This window comes from Xiphophorus maculatus, chromosome 19 (genome assembly GCF_002775205.1).
Source record: "Xiphophorus maculatus strain JP 163 A chromosome 19, X_maculatus-5.0-male, whole genome shotgun sequence".
Lineage (NCBI taxonomy): Eukaryota > Metazoa > Chordata > Actinopteri > Cyprinodontiformes > Poeciliidae > Xiphophorus > Xiphophorus maculatus.
Window position 1 is genome coordinate 8,945,831 of NC_036461.1, and position 21,334 is coordinate 8,967,164.

At 40.1% G+C, this 21,334-nt stretch overlaps 2 protein-coding genes across 5 annotated transcripts in view; one reads left to right on the top strand and one right to left on the bottom strand.

Moving 5' to 3' along the window:
• ttll5 (tubulin tyrosine ligase like 5) overlaps window positions 1-3,135 on the top strand; it is a 64,990-nt gene extending 61,855 nt beyond the window's left edge. For all 4 annotated transcript variants that reach the window (XM_023352425.1, XM_023352422.1, XM_023352424.1 and 1 more), the window contains one exon: window positions 538-3,135. In XM_023352425.1, coding sequence (XP_023208193.1) covers window positions 538-590 — 53 coding nt within the window. In that variant the 3' untranslated portion in view covers window positions 591-3,135. The remainder of the gene's footprint in view (window positions 1-537) is intronic.
• A 7-nt stretch (window positions 3,136-3,142) lies between these two features.
• Window positions 3,143-21,324, bottom strand: tgfb3 (transforming growth factor beta 3). Its single transcript, XM_014476217.2, has 7 exons — window positions 20,565-21,324; window positions 11,599-11,762; window positions 9,994-10,123; window positions 9,739-9,846; window positions 6,414-6,579; window positions 5,699-5,852; window positions 3,143-4,069 (listed from the first exon to the last, which is right to left on the bottom strand). Exons 1-7 carry the CDS (start codon window positions 20,908-20,910, stop codon window positions 3,911-3,913), a joined length of 1,227 nt encoding a protein of 408 aa, XP_014331703.1. The 5' UTR covers window positions 20,911-21,324; the 3' UTR covers window positions 3,143-3,910.
• Between the last annotated feature and the right edge of the window lie 10 nt (window positions 21,325-21,334).

Below are 21,334 nucleotides of genomic sequence, written 5' to 3' on the forward strand. Positions count from 1 at the left end.
TCTTACGGGTTCTGGAGACATCAAGGAACTGAAAGTTTATCTTGTGACATTTGGACTTGAACAGGCAATACTGCATCTTTTTTTTCCATTTGCTGAGCTGGAGGAAGCCACTTCCAGCAGTCAGATCATCATATTCAAAGTCGGCAAGATGTTTTTGTTTTCCAGCTCAGTTGGGCCCCAAAGTGTAAAGGAGCACCAAAACAAACAACTTGCCGAGAGGGGAATGAAAGGCATACTGTTGGGGAGCACAAGCACGGCTGCTTCGATTTTGCTCGGAATGCCTTTTCCTGCAGGATGTCTGGCTGAATGCCAGCCGATAAGAGGCGTTCAGGCGCTGTAAGCGAGGAACGAGTGAGCTTGCTGAGCAGATGAACCGGTGGCCTCCTCGACCGTGAATAATACATATGTCAACAAACCAGTTACCACCAGGGTTTTAGTGAGGTCATCTGACGAACAACTCTTCCTGGTTTGACATGTTTTTAATGTTCAGACATGGAGAAGACACTGAAGCAGCTGCCTTCTTGTGTCTCTCTCCAGGTTTTCCTACGTACAGGAGGCTGTTCCAGGTCCAGGAGCCCTCCCACAGATGACACGAAGAGGATATAGGGCGCGTCCTGCCATTCTGCAGGCCTGACAGGTGTCTGTGCATGTAACCGCATCTTACACGGTGATATTCTGGGAGAGGACAACAGATTAAAGTATGCCTAACATTGAGTAGTATGCTATTAATTCATCTAGCGTGCTGCCACAGACATGCGAGGCCAAGAACGCCAAGCTTTGACGCAGGTTGGGATTTAGTTGCACAGCTCCAGGCCCGCCACCCACCCCAAACCTTCATCGCCCTTGGCTACTGCCAGTCTGCATCCGAGCAGCTGCCCGCTCTCATTCCCTCCATGCCACCAAAGCCACAGGAAGGTTTCACTGACAGATAGCCTTCAGCATATGGGTCCACAAAACCTGTTGGGGTGTGCACCTCTGGCTGTGTAACTACATTTCTTCAACCAAGCGACACAAAAAAAACACAGCCAGACAAGCATAATGAGAGAGTTTTAGTGATTTTTGTTTGACAAGCGTTGTTAGCACTGAATAAGTAGCTTCTTGTGTTACTGCAGCACATAGTGAGCATGAAAGTACTTTTCATGTGTGGCTTCTAACTATTCTGAAAGCCATGCAGCTGCCAAACCTCTGCCCATTGCCTGAGGACAAGTAAAAGTATAGCTTCCTGCAGCTTGTAAACTGAAACATTCAGATAGCTTAAAGTGATATATGAAGGGATTCTGCCTTTTCTCCTGTTTTTGAAGAGTTCACAATTTAACCTGTAACTTTTGTTGTGAAATGTAAAAATGTTGATATTCTTCACATGGATGAATTAAATTAAATGTGGAATTTATTGTCATTATGCACATAATTTATTTTGTTAAAAAAACAAAACTTGAATCAAATTTTTGTTCTAAAACCAACAAGACATTGCAAATAGTTACTTATGGATCGTTTTACCCCTCACCTAGTTTTTAGCTTTAGCCTTCAGGGTTTTTTTTTTTTTAGATTTTTACTCTTCAGATGTTGACTGCTTTTTACTCATATGCTCTCAGTATTTGACCTTTTCAAACAAATACTTCTGCTGCTCTTTCTTGTGAGTCATTCAGTCATAAATTCACTGTTAAACTGAAAGGACAAAGCAGTGTTGTATCTTCATAACATACAAGTTGGTAAAGAACCAATTTTGACTTAGTTCTGCGAAGACGTAGTCACCAATTCTTGGCTCACAGTGGATAATACATCTCTCAGGACATTTGTCAGGTTTTTACTGGATCTTTTTCTCCTGTTTCTTTAGATTTCAAAAAGTAATTTAGGCCTTACACTTCTTCCGCCTAACATTCACCCACTTTTCTCTATCTGTAAGGAAACATTGACACTTTAACCATCATGATCAAATACAGAAAATGGCTAAAGTCCAAAGAAAAATCTTCAGAAAGCCCGAAAAATGCTGATCAGAACCTCTTTGGGAAGTCAAGTATAAAGTGGTTTAAAATATTCCACTGTATGTTAGTTTAATGCAAAACAGGCAGATCCAATGTGTTTTGCAAAGTATTAATATCCCTTTAACTTTCTCTCTCATCTTTTTGTCACACGAGTAGAAAAAAGTGATGCATGGTTCTTGATCTGTTCATTTCTATTCTGTCCCTTTACTCAGATTCTCCTAAATAAAATCCAGTGCAACCAACTAACTGCCTTCAGAAGTCTTCTAATAAGTAAACAGAGTCCACTTGCATGTAATCTTTGTATAAATCCAAGCGGTTTGTTCAGAGATTTATTAGACTTTATTCGTGAGCAAACAGAGTTGATGTGGAGATGGATGGAGCTAAATGCTGGACAATCATGGAATAAGAAAAGACTTTGGACTGGGGTGAATGTCCAGTGTCCAGCAGGACAACAAAACTCAGCATGCAGGCAGAGCAACAGTGAACCGATTGTAGATAAAAACAATTTTCATGTGTTTAAAATGATCCAAAGTCAAGATGTTAATCAGACTGTGAATCTGTTGTTCACAGACACTGTGCAATCTCACTGAGCTACTTTGCACGAAGGAATGGGGGAAAAAACTACAGTCTCTCTAGCATAGATGTGGTTTTCCAAATGTGAACCATGCATCCCTTGCCTTCCATTTCACAATTATGCACTTCTTTGTGTTGGTCTATCACATAAAATCCTAATAAAAACATTTAAATTGTGATTGTAGCATGACAAAATGAGAGAGAATCCAAGGGGTATTTTACAAAGTACTTATTGTAATTATTGTACTTGGGAGCACATGGAGAGCTCAATCGAAGTTTTATTGTGGAGTAAAAGTCATTTTCTGTTTGACAACTGAAATACTTGAATTTTGTGGAACATTTTCTCTAACGGTTATTTTGCACAGATTGTAGTTTTCAAAGCAGCACAGTAATGTAATGGATTGTTTTTGTAACATGTGATGAACGTCGTGTTACATATTAATTACCCTTAAAGTCAGCGCGGGCATGTTACAAGACTTGATGTTGTTCTGTGATGTGTTTTCCATAAGCAGACTGTAGCATAAACACTGGATTAAATATCAATAAATAAACTGTTCATGTATTTGTCCAAAAATGATAAGGAGCTCTCCGATTGTCATTCTTTAATTAAAAAAAAAGAAAAGAAAAAAAAAGAGTAATAAAAACATTTACAGTTTGTGATCTAGTTGAGTTCATTTAGTGACATACATCAGCTCATATAACAGAAAGGCTTCACTTTTGAAATGATTCCTGGAATCACCCATGCTGTTGCATTACAGAGGTAAACATGACCACAGCAATTACTAAGATGAAATAACGATTGGATTCCAGCATGTTTTCTTTTTTTTTTTCATCCCTATTATTGTTTTTACTAATCAGCATGAACTCCTCAACAGACAGTGTGGGGAGCTGTGGCGTGCACAGTGCAGCTTCCAGGTTGGATTTCACGTCATATCCCAAAGTTTCCTCCCTGCAAACAGATCACCATCTCATCCTATCGGTTTTCGGCTCATGCTGTGTCCAGTTCGCATTCTCAGTCTCGTCTTGGCTGCATACGTTTATTGTCCTTGAGATTTCTAATGAGAAGATTGTTCTTGTTTCTCATTCAGTGAAAACAAAAGTCATGTGAGGTACAGGCTTTTCAAAAATGCTGTAATAGTTAACAGGACAAACACGAGTAATACTGATGTCAGTCATGGTGGGAGTGGTCTCTGACGACTTTTGGTAAATGGAGATCGGTGGATTGCTTTTTCCTCTTGGGCAGGGCTGAAGCGGAGGCGAGGTTGGGGTTGGGTTGGGGGATCGTGGAGGACAAATTGCATCCTGCCCAATTTAAATTCCTCCGAGGCGTCTCCTCTCTGCGGGGTCCCTGAAGCTTAGCTGCACTTGCAGGACTTGACGACCATGTTAGAGAGCTGCTCGACTTTCGGGGAGCGTCCCACGTAGTAGAGGATGGTGAGGGGCTCCAGGTCCTGAGGAACGCAGCAGGGTGAGGCGGAGGCTTCTGGGTTCAGGGTGTTGTAGAGGCTCAGCAGCTGTTGAGGGAAGATCAGCAGTGAGGCTTTTAAACTGTTTCTAGGATTTACAGAAGCCTTGTAAAAGTACTCACCCACCTTTTAGTTAAACTGCCTGGTATTAATGGGGATTTCTGTTTTAGACCACCACAATGTTCTGTTTTATTGTGATGTGAAGCAAAATGTATAATTCTGCGTAGGGCTGAAATGATTAATAGTATTAATCTTGGTGAACCAATTATTGAAATAATCAACTATTTTAATTGTTAACTTAAAGTATACACACAAAAAAGGCCATTTGCTGAAAGAATAACAGTCAGAGCCACAATTAAGTCAAAACTGTAAAACAAAAAACATTTTACATGTAAGATAACCAGAACTCCTTAGGTGGAGTAGTTTTAGCTTCATCTTGTTCAAATTGTGTGAAAAAAAAAATCCTACTAAGCACCTTTTCCTATCTAATTGTTAATTAGTTAATCAAAAATAATAATCAACAGATCAGCCCTACACTGTATTGATGCAAAGTTGAGCAGAAAGGGCTGAGCTTTTCACATGTTGATGTTAAAAGTATTTTATTTTAGCTGCAGATGCATACTGCCCTACAAATGATCAAGCATGCACAAAAGGAATGCTATAATTGCATTTTATGTAATAAATGTTTATTTTCTCTGAATTATTTATTTGTATTTTTCACCTTTTTAAATTTATAAATGTAAAATAAGCATAAGTGGTTCGCTAAACATTCTGCATAATCTGCCTTTTTTTAAAAATCAGATTAATCGATGAAGCGTCAGAATAACCAAAAGAATAATCGATTAAGATAATCATTAGTTGAATCCCTTATTCTCTACAAATAGAAACCTCAAAAGGGTGCCATGCATTTGTTTTCATCCCCTGAAATTTTTTCCTGAGATAAACTTCCACTCTAGTCTCAGATCTTCTGCACCCTCTTGCAGGATTTCTTCTAGTATTGCATCCATTTTCCCACCAACTCCCACCAGCTCACCCCGTCCTGCTGAAGAAAAGCATCAGAACAGTATGATGCTGCCATCACCATGTATTAAGGTAAACATGGTGGCAACATCTAGGTCAGTGATGATAGGGTTAGGGTAAGGGTTAGGGTTAGGGTTCCAGGTCAGTGATGGCAGTTTTGTTTTTTGCCCTGGGTGCCAAAAGTAGCAAACTTAGACTTCTGACGGGCCACAAAATTCATTACATCAAAAATGAAAAACTGTTGGTTGTGACACTCAGTAACACAAAGCTATAAAATCTGAATATCAATTAAGATCCAAAAATTGCTTCGGACTGCTGCCTTATTAAAAGAAAAACAGACGATTTCCAAATTTTTGGGGTCAACAGTTATGCTCTATTTTGTTGCCCAAATGTTTACTATTCTTGACTTGTGGTCAGGGGCCAAACAGAATCCAAAGTGTGACTCCAGGACCACACTTTGGACACCCCTAATCTAGGCTAAAAAGTAAAATTTTAATCTCATCTGACCAGAGAGCCTTCCACACGGTTTGCTGTATCTCTTTCATGAAAATTATGTTCATAACTACTGTATGTATTTTATGTTGGCCTATCTCATACAATTCCAATAAAATCCTTAAAGTTTGTGTGAAGCAGCTGTAAAAGTCAAGTTTGACTCACCGAACTGTGGGTGGTGTCTGCACTACGAAGGTAGGGACAGGGACCGGAGCAGTAGTTTGCAAAGTAGCCCTCGGGTTGGTGGATCCACCGCCAGCCCAAATCCTGACGGAAATTAATATATAGTGATCGCACACAGCAGTTCTCCTCGTAATTGCTGCAGACAAGAGGGGAGAGACAAGATTACGTTTGATTTCCAGGTGAAGCGATTTCATAGTTGCACAGACGTCCTCCCTGTGCCCTCAGTCGGAGAGGAGAGAGAGGTTCAGAAATTCCTCTCCTAGGTGTGCCCTTATTTTCCCTCTTGGAGTCAGCCCAGGTGTCTTTGGTGCTCGCCTGTCAGCCTGATGGAGGAAGTGGAAAGCTGAGCAGACGGTATGTAAGAGGAGGTAGCGTTCGCTGGTTCTGGGACAGATCCTGACTTGTATCAGGTAGTACCCGTGTCATGCTTGTCTTGTTGATCAACAAGCTATACTTTGTGTGTTATGTGCCTACATGCATTTGAAATGATGGCTGATATTCCCACTTTTGTGGCTTTGGCTCTTCCACTTCTTTATAACTTAGCCTCCTATCAGCAGAGAGCTTTTCAGCTGGTTCCAGTTCTCCCGATTTCAAAACAGGCACCGCAGCCACACAGATTACTTTACAAAGTTTAACACAATGAACAATTGTGCGAGCAGCCCTTTACAATTTTCCAGAGAGAGGAAATGGGCCTTACTTGAAGCAGTAATTGGTGTCGAGTGCCCGCTTGCGCCTGCGGGAGGAGGAGTGAACGTCCAGCCTGTGGGGAGGAATCATCATGAGGATGAGGTGAGGGTACGGCTGCTCCTTCTGCTCCTTCTGCTCCTCCTGCTTCTTCTGATCATTGTAGTCTCCTTCCATGCCTGCAGGAGAAAGTTACAAGGTTTATAAAGATAGCTTTGGTTCAGCAGGAGGATATTCTGCAGGCACAGCTTCACTCATTCCTGGTTCAGTTTTATCCTTTCCCAGAGTTCCTTCACATTTCTTTTGTAAAACATCCAGACTTTTTCAGATGCACCAATTTTCCAGATTCCTTGGTCTTTTAAGTTCCTTTTAAAAACATAAAACACTGAAGTTCACTTTTAATTTACTTTCTGGGATGGAAGAATTTAAATATGGAACCTGGAAAAAACAAAAAACGAGACTGGAAGATGAGAAAACAAGGAAAGAATAGAGAGAAGGGTAAGGCAGAAGGAAAGAAAGAAGCAAGGGACAGATAGAGGGAATGATGAAAGGAGGGGGGAAAGAAAGAAGGATGCAAGGTCTTAGGAAGGAAGAACAGAAAGCAGGAAGGAGGGAAGATAGGAAACAAAGGATGAAGATTGGACAGATAGTAGAAAAGAAGGAGGCAGGGGAAGGGAGGAAAAAAGAAAGGACTCAAGGAAGGAAGATGGAAAGAAGGAAAAAAGAGGACAGAAAAAGAAAGACATGACAATGGAAGGAAAGACTGGGGGAAATGAGGCAAAATGGAAGAAAGAGAAAAAGCCACAAGAAAGGAAAGAAGAATGGACACAAGGTATGATGGAACAACGGAGGAAGAGAGAAGGCAACAAAAGAAGGGCAATTAAAGGAAAGGCAGAGTAATGAAGTAGAGAAAGAAGAATGGACAAGAGGAATGAAGGGAAGAAAAGAAGGACACAAAGAACAGAGGAACACAACAAAGAAAGTGAAGATGGTAGAAAGAACACAAGGAAAAAAAGAGATGGCAAAGAGGGAGGGACAGAAGAAAAGACTACATTTAGAAACAGGAAAGGGAATAAAGTCTAGAAATATTAACGTCTTTTCCTACCCACTTTGTTTTTCCATACTTATTCAGAACGGGAAAACATTAAAATCTAACTCCATGCTTTTCTAGACTTTTCCAGGCTGTGTAGAAAACCCTGCTTTCTGTATTTACGCTGCTGCCTCCAGCTTCCTTCTTTCCCCTCCGTTCTCCTCACTGGCCCTGCGTCTGCTCGTCCCATCTACCCCTGATAGCTTAAACAGTTCATATCTCAGGAGAGATGCTGGTAGATTTGCACGGCCCTCTTTAATTTGGGGCCAAACGTCTGCACCCCGTCGCAGCGCATTCCTTGTGGTCAGGCTAGTCAGGAGTGTTCCCAGGACCGAGGGCCCGGGGGCCCCAGAGCTAAGTATGATACCAGATCATCCGTATTCCCATGCTCTGTGTCTGTCTTCCTTTAAGAAATGACGCCCATCATCTTTGCGAGGATTACTGGATGAAGAACATCCTGATGAACAGACTACAAGTCACTTTTTATGAGTGTTTTTGATGTAAATCCCCAGCTTGGTTCACAAGTGAATTAAAAACGTTTAAGTCTTAAACAGAAGGGCTGAATTGGGCTTTTGAAATAAACTGCTCATAAAATTGACAAATGAAAATCATCCGAAAACTCAGCCCAAATTGCTCTAATCAGAATAAACCACATTTTTCAACAGAGCAGTGATGTCTATTTTTCATATTAGACAAATTAAACGTAATTCAAACAAACCGAATGATTATCTGGCTCCTGATTGGGAACAAAAACTGGCGGGGCCACCTTATTGGCTTTGAGAGATCAAAAGCAGAGACAAACCCTGGCCAAACACAGACTCTGCGACCACAGTCTGGCCAAGGAGACTGGACAACACGGGAAATCCGTGCGGATCTGTACGCAGCAGTGCACACAACCCTAGATTGAAACTGAGATGCTTTAGAAAAAAATTTATTTAAAGCGGCCGTCGCATGCTGGAAACCTTTTCTTCTCTGCAGACGTTTATATGCACGGAAAAAGTATGCAGAGGTAAAAAAAAAAAAAAAGCACCACTGAAACATCTTCTTGAATGCAGAAGACAACTGCTTAAATATTTGTTCACAGTCTGGTTGGTCCTTCTGAAATGTATCTAAATCAATATGAAAAGCAAAGGCAGAATCCCAGAATCTATACTGTAATGTCTGGAAGACTGAGCACCAATCTGTATGTTTCTGACCAAAATAAACACTTCTTGTGACCTTTTGTTGCAAAACTGCTTAAGCTGTGATATTTTTGACTTCTTCTAATCTTTCTGTAGTATTATCTATGGCCACTGTTTTGGTTGTGAAAAATGGCTGGTACGAATATTCCCACCCCTTCAACCACAAATTTCACAGAATTTTATTGGGACTTTGTGCGACAGACCAACAATAATTGTAAAAGGAACAGAAAATAATGTTTTGCATTCTACATGTTTTTGCATTTCTATCCACCCCCTCTGGGTCAACGTGTACAGCCAAATTTTGCCGCAATCACACATAAAACGAAATATACTTTTGCCCATTATTCTGAGTAAAATAAGACTCTGCTAAAATATGCAGAGAATATATATGTACATCATCATCAGATTTGTGTACTGCTACCAATAGTCACATCTGCAGATTCTCCCACCTGAGCCACAGTACTCTGCAGCTCCTCCAGAGCTACCATGGACTTCATGCCACTTTAAGTGATCAGCCATATGTTGGTGCGTTTGTACCATACTTTCCATTTTTTGATGAACACTGCACTGAATTTTATTTAGCGGTGCTGGAGTAAACGGGACTTGTGACAACTATGGATTACAGCAAATGAAAGGTAAAATTCTGCCCTTTTTCTGCTTGCTTGAGTAACTTTCTCAATCACACAATTTCCTTCCACTTAATTTTCCACTAGCATGCATGAATCTATAACTCTGAACAGCCAGTTGCTCTAGCAATGACCTTTTGTGGCTTATCCTCCTTGTGGAGGGTGCTAGTGACTGTCAGCAGTCGCACCCTTTTGCTGTTTAGCATAAAAGTAACATAACATTTCTATACAAAAAATCAGTCTTATTTTTAAATGAACAGAAATCAATGCTTGAAATGCAACACTCTGTGTAGTAATTCTATATAACACATGAATTTCAAATTAATTATATATATAATATTATATATTGTGATGCACTGCGTGTGACTTTAGGTTAAATAGCTGTAAGCTCTAAAACCTTTTGCTCAATCATATCACTGATGCATCCAAAAGAGGACTCACCTTCAAATTTGACTTCCAGCACTTCGTTTGTGTTTTCAACGATTTCACCATTTTTCCTGAAAGTGTGGCAGGGACAGTGCACACTGATCTCCAGGCCAAGATTAGTCTCTGAGGGAACATCCAGAACAGAAAGATCTAAGTAAATGACATTTTTCCTGAGGAAATTACCCTTAATCTCTTCGTAAAGCTGTTATCTTTCTGACAGGTGTGTAAGGAAAGCAAGGGAGAGAGGCAGTTCTGAGGTTTCCAACTCACTTCCGTACATCAGCCATTCCCTCACGGTCTCAGTCACATCGAAGGAGATCCACTCAGGGATGCCCTTGGTCAGGACGTTCTTGCCCCCGATGAAGCGCTGTTTGACTTTTGGGTCGTCTTTCTGGAGGATCTGTGAAGAAATCTGAAAATGTAACCCTGTTGCAAAAACCTTGGGCATGCAGAACCAAGGCTGTATGTCTGAGCCAGACTCTCCAGGATGCCTCAGGCTAAAGCGTCTACTCTGCATGGAAAAAGTGACTCCCTGTGTTGATATCCCCATTTTGCAACACTTCAAAAACAGAGTATTTTTGGTCTAGTTTCTTAGTACGCTGGAAATAAGAAATCTAACTTACAATTATCTTTTCTGTAATGTATAACAGCTTGTATGAAGTTCATAATTCCTTATTACTTATAAACAAGTACGAGCTCCATTGGTAGGTTATTTCACTTATAACATGGGGGAAAAGTCTTGTTATTAGTGAAATAATTTGCCAGTGGAGCTAAAACTTAATTAAATTGACTTAAAGCAAGCTTCTATAGCTTGCTGAAAAGTTGCATGTAAGTTAGTTTTCATATTTAAAGTACATTTTGACTAGAAACTAGACTAAAAATACTCAGAAAGTTTTGTGTTCTTGCTGTGAATTGTACCAATGAGAAACTGGCCATCCTACTTGGCAGCCACTCAGTGTCACACAGTTCAAACTAAACACCTTTAAGGGCATTTATAATAAACAAAACCATCAAAGAAGGAATTCATATCGGCACCAACAGTTTTCTGGAAAGAGGTGTTTATGTGTGGGGGAACAATCTGTTAGAGTGGTGGGTCTGAGCCCTTGGCCCCACAGCAAGGGCTGTGGATAACCAGGTTCCTGAACATTGTCAGCATCTAATCTGCCTTCCTGTGGGACCGAGGGGCCGCTGTACAGCCAGCATCAGCCATCTGCCAATCAGATCCTGCCTGAAAAGTGTGGGGGCGGTTGAACGGCTCCATTTACTCCCACCGGTGGGTGAACCTGCCTCTATCTCCTCCCAGAACCCTGGAAATAATCTTGAGGGCCTGACAGTCTGCATTCAAGCGCTGGCCTGAGCTTCGCCTTAGAGACGGTATGTAGTCCGGAGATGCTTGTCTTCCTGGCAGGAAGTGTTGGAACCTGATCATTACTCCAACTCTCTAACAGGAAATTAATGAGGAGGCAGAAAAATATATATCCATGCCACCCCACGCACAGACATCAACCATATGGATGTTTCAGCAGACTTCAAAGATTATCATAAACATAAAACACAGAGGCAGATATAAAAGCCTCCTTGATCCAGCATGTATGGACAACTGCTGAGATTAGAAGCTGGAAGAGACGAAAGCGCAGAATGTTAATGTGGTTGCAGAAGGTTTTAAAATGTGTCCTGATGTAGAACCCATTGGAATATAAGCACATGGAATAATGATTAGCACGTGAAAAGGAAAAAGGGAGTCAGACTCCCCAAATATAAATATTTTCATCCTTCCCTGTGACCTACAAGTGGTTTAAGAGAGAAACAGAGCATTTTACTCACCCTTTCCCCCCACCTGTGCTCTGCTAACAGAGGAACTGAGAGTTCACGCACCTGGTAGAGCTCAATCCTCTGCTCGTTTTTCTTGGCATTGGGATTGTGGATCCGCAGGGCGCGAAACTCAGCCCGGAACAGATTGGTGGCATTCTTCTCCATGATCGACACGTTGAAGCGGAAAACCTTGGAGGTGATACGATTATTGCAGTAGGAGAGGTCATCTGCAGGTAAAATGAACATTGTAACTCGTCATTTAAAAAAAACAAACAAATAACATATTTTGAACTTTGAAAATATACTGTTTTCAAAGTATTTCAAAGCGTAACTTTTTCCAAAAAAACCCACACTTTTGTAGCCACACATTTATTTTAACATCAAGTACCATATCTGGACGATGACGCGTCATCTTGAGCCACATTGTCTGACTGACTAATGTTCCAGACAGTTTTCTATGTTGAAAAGAATAAATTTTAATGGGGATCTACTGAATGAAAGTGCAACTGCTTATTGGGAACAGAAAAAAAGAATAGAGTGAACAATTTTGTTACAAAGACCATCAATGCAGGCCATGTAGGTGAGCTCCTTGAACTAAACAGATGAAGATGATCACAAAACAGTCTCTCTGTTGGACACACTTTTTGTCCCAGGATTTAAAAACATGTGGATTTATGGACATTAGGAAAGAAACAACCAAAAGCTGATGGATGAGGCCACAACACAGCTTATGCCACTGATAGATCAGATAGCTCAGGCAGGGAGTAAACAGCCAGACTACTGATGTGATTACAGCTGTATGTTATGAGCAGATTTTTATGCACCAATAGTGTGTGTGTATATATATATATATATATATATATATATATATATATATATATATATATATATATATATATATATATATATATATATCCTTTTTATGCTTCTTCTGTCAGGACAAAATGTCTGGTCATGTCCAGAAATCCTGCTAAATCCTCATCTTCTTAATGACGTATTCTAATATGATCCTGCACAATTACCTTTGGCTGCAATTGTTTTTCTCTGTGTCTGAGCCAAATGAAAGACTGGATTTTTGATTGAAGCTGCAGTCTCAATACTTTAACTTCTCCTCCATCTTCCAGATGTATAACATTAGCTTGAAGTGACATTTTGGGACCAAATAACATATTGTGTGGAAACTAGATATATACAGACTTACAGACTTTCAGTGGCATGACAGGAGTTCATCATAACTTAAACATGTTTGACAGATTATGTGGAAAAAAGTGAAAGTTGAACAGTCACCAAAATTGTCACTAAAATTGATAATTTTAGTGATAATAATAATGCTGGTCAGAAGTGGAGCAGACATGAATTTTTGTGTTTTAAATGACAGTTTTTGCTACAAACAGTTGTTTGTCACTGGTGAATTACAAGTAGACATGGGTCACCAAAAGGCCTCTTAAAAGCCTTTAACAGGGTACTGGTTGTTTAAGTCTTCAAGCTACTGCTTACATAGCATTTCTCATGACTTTTTCCTTCTCAATGAATGAATAAATCATTAGATCTGTGGCTCTTGCAGGAATTGGGCCCTGACCAAGCCCCCCTCAACCAAATAAATGGAGGCAATTATCTGTTTTCTTTTCCAGCAGAAAGCAGGTAACCTAGTTTCCCACTGCACATGTATAAAAGAAGTAGCAAACTTGTTCAGGGCTGACAGATAAGATGTATGCTATTTTGTAGTTCTAATGCCACCCCGGGCGACTGCCCATGCAGCCCATATCAAAAAACGCCACTGCATCACATGCAAGGGTTTCAAGATTATGACTTTGCTATCAAAGCTCTTCTCTCCTGTTGGCCATTAGGTTATCCAATAATGCCTAAGTTCTGCTCTCCAAACGTAACGTCATCATTCTACAACAACTCTTGGCTGCCTCCTCAGCTGCCTAGTGCTCACTTATTTTCTTTCATGCTTTTTTTTTTTTTTTTTACATATTTCTAGATTTTGGTCATGGAAATAAGTAAAACTATTGTGAACTGCAGCTCTGAACACAATTAAAGGAAAGGTTGTGGAAAAAGATGTCATATATAGGTTTTTTAAGGCAGACTGTTCACATGTGATCTGAACATCTTAAAGCAGTTTGCAAAAAAATAGTCATATACTTTTAACTATTATCACAAACCATCTGTTTCTGCTTTGTGCAGTAGGAGTTAGCAACAAGTTAAAATTGTGAAATGAGAACCAAATGGGCCATGTGGTGGTGGAGCAGGCTACAGAGGGACAGCACCTCGCTTCTCCGCCTACAAGCACTTCAGCTCAACAGGTGCTTTGAAGCCTCAAACAGAAGCCAAAACTGTTATGAACTCAGAGATTTAGCCGGAAACAAGCATCTGCAGGCACCAGAGCAGAGAAATACCAGAAACACCGCTGAGGACGGAGATTTCAGGCCACACCAGGCCGGGTTATCAACACAGACAGAATCAACTCAAAGGGTGACTGCTATCTGAAAAGCTTCCTGTCATACTGAAGTTTTTTTTTTATTCCCTTAAACCATGTAGGAGTTTATTATTTTAACAGGCAAAGCACATGCAGCGTTGAGCAAAACAAGCACATAGCAAACGTTTTATGAGCCAAGTGGAAACAGTCATTTACAGCCAAGCTTTGGCTAATTTATTACCTCAAGCTTAAGCTTTATTACCAAGCCTTGGATTATGCTGGTGGTTGAAAGGCACAATACACCTTTAGCTGATTTGCACCTCGAGCAGTTTCGGGACGAATGGAAACTAGGAAGCTGGTTCTGTGTCATGCAAAAGGAACTTGCACATCTTCAAGTGTCTGTACTTCATTTGACCCATAATCCTATTTCAGTGTCCTCCCAGTCATTATGTGGTATTTCCATACAAATTTTTTTTCTCAACTTTCCCTATTTATAGACGACCTTTTCCGTGTCTATCCCCAGCCAGATATCTGTCCAATGTTTTCCAGACAATCTATGAGGAGGAATCCTCAATAGCCTTTTCCTCCCCTCACTCATGGCCCCGTTTCTCCCCCGTTCTCCCTCCCTGCCTCCCCCACAGAAGGTGGAAAGCCCCACTTTGAGGGGAGATTTGAAATTCTAATCAAGTCTTCGGTTTCCTTTTGGATGACCTCATTTTTCCCATTGCAACGCTTTTAGGATTTCAAATTACGACTTATTTTTGCCAGAGGTCTGAGAAGTAATTTGTTCCATCTTGGTGAGTGGAGAGAATTGTTTGTGTAATTAATATGAGATAGATTCGTTAATTTCTTTACTCTTTACTTCTTGTTTTCAGGTTGAAGCTCCTTAAAGAGCGCCAGAACTCAGAGCCTGAAACCGTTTGAGGCAGCACAGATTTATATCAATAAGCTTCTTCTGGGTCTAATTTTATGGCTAAATCCACTGTCAGAAATGAAAACCAGAGTGAGACTTATTCAAAGTAAACAAGTTAGATCTAGTGCTGTCTGAAAGATAGTGTTGCATATACGCTAATAAATCACGTTTTAATGGTATTTTATGAACGTGTTCTCATTGATTCCTTTGCAAAAACATCCTGTGCTTGGCAGAAGTATTCATAGCGCTTGAACTTGTCGCTCTTTTAACATTTTACCACAAATTTCCATGTACTTATTTAAGATTTTTTAATGGTATTAAACTGCCAGTTGAGTATAATTAAACTGGACACTGCTTTGAGCAACAGAAAGGTGGCACCATTATGCTGTTTACTTTAAACTGCTTCCAAGAAGAGATGCACGATTCACTTTTTTCAGTTCTGATACCAATACAGATATTTGAGGTTTAATATTGACCGATACTGATTCAATACAGAAAAATGGCACTGAATTGACAAGACATTTCTTTTTTAAAAATAGGAACATAAATGTACTGAATTACAAATTTATTTCATAACTCTGCACCAGAACAGCATACTTAAATACACCGATTGCTTCACAAGCTTGGTCAAACATGTAAAAACACTTTAATTTACTTTCATTTGTTCAGTCAGTGTAACGAGGAGTATAAAGGCCAATGTCAAATAAATAATAATCTGGAACTGACAAAAACAACAGGTTGACCACCTTGATTAAACATATAAAAATAATTCTTTTAAACAGTTCAGAAAGCGCTTTTAGGAATTCTAAATATAATGTAAAATAAATAAAGCAGAGTACAAAGCATAGAACTAGACTCAGTAGATCTGCCCTTATGGATTGAACACGCTATCACCAATACCCAATCTACATTTATTTTAATACAGATATTAATTTTGGATCAGTGGATATCTGCTTCATGGTGTAAGTGTAGATTATAGATTACATTATATTTGTGTAAATTTATTTGAGTCATTCTTTTAAACAGAAGTGAGCATCTGATAAATGGAAAACATAGCAAAATCTATTTCCACATTTTAGTTGTTATCGAAAAGGTTCAAAATCATTTTTGACACATTGCATCTGCAAATGTCAAATGATTTTCTTGTGATTTTGTCAAATAAAATTTTTGTCAACAATGCAAAACCCTATTTGTAGCAGAACAGTATGTGTAGCAGAAAACACCTTCCTCATGATGAAACAAGGTGGGGGCAGCATTATGCTGAAGGGATGCTTTTCCTTAGAAGGGCACAACAAAGATGTTTAGAGTTAAAAGGAAAATGAATGAGGATAAATCAGGAGCAATCCTGGAATAAAATATGTAGATTCACTTTCCAGCAGGACAAAAACCCTAAAGACACAGCGGGAGCTAAGGAGGAGTAGTTCAGATTAAATCATATTTCTCTGTTAGAACAGTTAAATCTGCATGTAGCTTTGATAAAAAACATGTTTTTTTTTGTTTTTTTTTACATATTTGTTAAAATGGTCACTTTGTCGTAGTATAAGAAAAACAATCTGTCAAAAAAAAAAATCAAGCTCTTCTGCCTTTTCTCAGTGGTAATTGCAGAAAAACACTGCTTGGTCAGAAACAACCAATCAGAACCAAGAAAAAGGTAATCACTGTCAATCATGCTTATGAACCTGTTGCGCTCTGCTACACTGCAGCATCTTCCAGACAGCAGAGCCTGCAATGAATATTCAGACTAGCTAGCATGGCCTCCGGTGACAGTGGATAAATGGTTTTCCTGGAACAGAAAGTTGCTTCCCCACCATTAATTAGTACACTGAGTAGCGAGTACACAGGATTGATTGACAGACAGAGCTCAGGCCCCTCTCGTGGCTCCGGTTGGTTGATTTTTGACAGGGACCGGTGCATTTAGTAGCTCAACCAGCTGGAGGAGCTTGATTTTTTTTTCACAGCTCATCTGTCTCATGTCACACTGACAGAGTGACAGTTTTAACAAATATATAAAAACTTTTTTTAAAAATAAAAGTTACATGCAGAAGCTTTAAAGTTTTAACTGAAATTCAATTTAGAATCTCTGGCTGAACTTACAACATATGTTCAGAGATGTTTTTCATACAATCTGACTAGAGCTGATCAATTTAGCAAAAAAATAAATAAAAATAAAAAAAGGAATGTGCAAAGACTTTAGTTTCTAAAGGTAAGAACCTTTAGAATTTTTTTGGAGTTCTTGAGAAAGACTGCTGAAAGTAGTGTATCATCTTTCTTCCCTCGTATAGGAAGAAAGAATACGAGTATGATTATAGCCCAATAAAATACAGAGATCTGAATACTTTTGCATGGCTCTGTATACAGCCAGCGCCTGAACATTTATTTTCAGCTGCTTTATTAGTTCACTGAACCTAAGTTGGCCACGCCCCGATGACACCAGCCACACCTCACAACCTAATGCTCATCTGCTGCGGCGCTTCCTGATGTACACTACCAAGAGTCACCTCTCATTGCCCTTTTGCCCGGAGGATATTCAGTGATGTCAGCCTCTCCAGAGCTTTTGGGAGATAAACAAAAGAAATAGTAATCATAAGTCTGCAGGTGCTAGCCAGCTGCTGTGGTGTCTAGCTCTCATAAAGCATAGCAGTAATTTCTTTGGAAATGTATTAAAGTTTAACTTTGAGCTCTTTTATCCATTTAAATTCCTGCATCTGGATCCTGTATTTGTTTGCATTACGTTCTGTGGGAAAGGTTTGATTTTGTCTCACAAATAAATTGAGGTTTTAATATAAAGCAATCAAACTTTTCATCACGGAGAGGTTCTTATTTCTCCACTTCATTCATCAGATACCGACTGCTGCAGATGAGATAATGTGACGGCCCTCCGCGCACAGGAAGAACATCGTTTTTTCCCCCTGCTTGATTAAACATGAGGAAGCAAAATTGTGAACCTGAGGGAGTTGGTTGGAGAGATGCTGTTTCCCTGGGAGAAGGCCAAAGGCCTCTGTCTCTGTTTGTCCAGATGACATCATCTTTTTACTATCCCATATATCAGATACCCCTGCTGTCCTCAGCGCAAGTCCTCATATTTTCTACCGGCCCCAGCACTGAGTCAGTGATTGGCTTGAAATTTCACTGAAGCTGCATGATCCAATTTGCAAGGCATGGTGGAGTCGGTATCCTGCCGTAGGTCCTGCTTTAGCTTGGCTGTCTCCTTTCCTTCAGCTGTGCACACTGGTCTTCTGACAGCAGCTCTGAACTGCTGCCATGTCTGAATTCTGCTTCTTCTGTGTACTCATAGATGGCAGAATGCACTGATTTCCATTGGTAGTAGTGTCTGGAGCAAGTGGTGCATTAAAGTCTGGGAGAAAGGATTCTGTTTAACTTCTCAACTGTGCTTGAATTTGTTTTAAAGAAAAAAAAAGAGAAGAAAAAAGTAAAACTTGACCGCTTTCCCAAACACTCCCACCATCCAAAAGCGGTGCATGTAAAAGTCATTATATCCAGCTAGAAAATGAACTACACTGTAAAATTATCAAGGTGACAGACATTATGTTGTGCTGCGTGACGAGCTCCCCGTGAAATTACATAATGGGAAGGGGAAAGAAAAGTTTTAATTAATGTGTTTTTGGCATCATCTGATGATCTGAGTAATATCTTCCTTGGACTTTAAACTGGGTAAAAGTGTTGCCAGCGGTAAATCAGGTTCACTTCTTCTATTATCACCTAGAGTATATGGCCCAGTACAGTATGATGTGTCCTGGGCACCAGGCCATCTCAGATCCCACTCCTTAGACCTCTGTTTGTTTTGGGAGCTCTGGCTACCTCTGACCAGTGGATAAACCCCGAGTTGTGTATTTTGATTGTCAGAAGCACTTTGCGGGACCCGTGAAATGGATTTGATTCAGGACTTGTGCTGCGGCTCTGCTCAGTGTCACAGCGCAGCATAAACACCTGTTGATTTCAGAAGGGTATAACGCCTCCACTCTGCGACCTCTGACCGTGAATGGGCACGGATCCAAACGGCCCCTCTCCGGAGAGTCGGCCTCTCACCGAGCTTCTGCTACTGATTTATGGAACAATCAATGGGCCATAGTTTATACAGGAAATACCAATATGGATGAACAAGGGAATTAGATCATAACACAGAGGTACTCAAAAGAAATAGAGTAGGGGGAAACAGAGGTGAGCTGCAGTGGATGAAAAATATCAGGGCCAGAAAAATGGAAATGAGGTATTAGAGTTGGCAATAAAGAGAATATTTAACAGCCTGAGAAATTTCCTCACTTTGGAATGTGTCAGACATAAGCTGGAGTTCCCAGGGCTTTGGTGTGAGGTATATGTGGAATGGTGCTCATTCCTATTAGACTGTTTACTTTTTTTCTCTCCTTTGCACAACGCTCACCTAATCGCCAGAGCGCCTGTGTGTAAAACTGCACAGATCCTATAATACACCTGGTTCTTAAAACTGCTTTCACAGCTAATAATAATAACTGTATGAAACACAGATTTTAGATTATTACATAATTTCTTTTAGTCCAAGATTTTGATGAAAGTTGATCACCCTATGAATATGAAACAGTAAAAATGGAATTCCACTTACATATTTATAGTTTTTAGGTGATGAAATCTGATATCTGAAAAGTTAAAAATATCTTCTTCACATTTGGTCACATTGCACACAAATTTCAATGTATTTTACTGGAATGTAATAAAATTATACTTATACAAACACTCTTGGGCTACATGGAAGGAAAATAAAACACCGCACATCACCATAAACCCACAATCCCTTCAGATGGAGGCAGCATGGTGCTGTGGGGATACTTTTTCAGGAGGATGTTCATTAGATTTAATGAAAAAAAAATAGACGGGGCATTCCTAAAAGACAATAAAAATGTCTTCTACGTATGCTATGTATTCCTTGTGCTGATACCTCTAAATAAAATCTACTACAACCGATTACCTTCAGAAAACACCAAATTAGTAAATAGTTTGCATTTGTAGTACTTCTCTCTGCTATTCTGTTGACATAACTGCAGGTTGTAGCAAACCATCAATGGGACACAGCAAACATATGAGGGAAGGAGCTTTGGTCAGAGAAGCTAAAATCAAACCCATTGACTAACGGGAAACTAATCACTGTGACCATACCATCACCAGGGTGAGATATGGTGAACATCCCCACCATGCTGTGGGGATGTTGTTGTTTGCCAAGGACAGGGAAGCTGGACAGAGTTGATGGGACGATAGATGAAGGTAAATATTGGGGAAAAAAATGAAAGAAAACCTGTTTAAAACAGCAAAGGATCTAAACTAGCGGTGGAAGTTCACCCTGACCCTAAATATACAACTATGGAATGGATTACATCAAAGTAATACTAATGTGCTTGAACGGTCTAGTCAAAGTCCAGAACTAAATCCGATTCTGGTCAAGAGGCTGGATAAGACAAAAAGTCACATTTCAGACTAATATTTGAAAACTATGCTGAATTTTGTTTCCACTTTACGACTGTATGTTGATTTTCTTTTATATAAAGTACATTAAAGTTCATGGTTGCAGCAGGACAAATCTTAGCTATAGATATGTTTAGATTGACTCTGATTAATCTGACCACCCAATGAATGGAAAACAAAATCAAATCTACAAGTTAAAGTTGGTCGGTGACTCTTGGGTCTGATAGATTGAAAATTAAAACTCACTGTTTTCTGGTGGGCCATTGATCATGTTGAACTTGTAAATCTCCTTGGCGTAGTACTCAGTCTCTGTGTTATCCTGGCCGCAACTCTGCTGCCGGTCCCTTCCCAGCTCCTCTATGAGCTCCCTGGTGCTGTTGTACAGAGCCAGAACCTGAAGCGGCACCTGGCTCGGACCTGTCGTCTGAGGCGGACTCGTCATCCGGAGTTTGCTGAGAATCTGTCCCCGGACCGCCTCCACTCTCTTTTTCTTTATGTGGTCGATGTCCACGGTGGTGCAAGTGGATAGCGAGAAAGTCATTGTCACACAGTTTGACAGGAGGAAAAACAGAAGTGCTTCGCCCAGATTCATATTTCAGTCTGAGTTTACTCAGAGCCGCAGCTTGTCAAGTAAAAGAATACAAAAAATATATCAAGCCAAACCAGACTCCGATTTCAATAGAATCCCTTTTTCTATTTTCATTCAGGTCGTGAGTGAATTATGTTCCTGGAGGAATCCCATTTTCTTAAGTGCTATGTCATCTTAGCAAAGTGCGCATTTGCGTGGGCGCAAATCCGTGCCATTTTGGAATATAACCACAGCTTTTTATCAAAACTGTTAATTAAACTCTTCATCCCCCCTGGTCCCATTCAGGTATTTTCCCCTTCCCTTTGGTTATAATTCAGATGGAGCCAGTCCCTGCGCCTTGGTTCAATTTCTCCCTTCCACTCAGCTCTTTTCATCCACTCTTACGCCTCTGTTATCTCGCTGTAGTCCAACCTCAAACTCACTCAGC

Coding starts and splice junctions, on each gene's coding strand:
- tgfb3 (XM_014476217.2), bottom strand. CDS start 20,910: ATGAATCTGGGCGAAGCACTTCTGTTTTTCCTCCTGTCAAACTGTGTG. Junction 9,847..9,993: donor GGAATGGCTGATGTACGGAA/GTGAGTTGGAAA, acceptor ATGTTCCCTCAG/AGACTAATCTTGGCCTGGAG. Junction 6,580..9,738: donor GCTGGAAGTCAAATTTGAAG/GTGAGTCCTCTT, acceptor TTTCTCCTGCAG/GCATGGAAGGAGACTACAAT.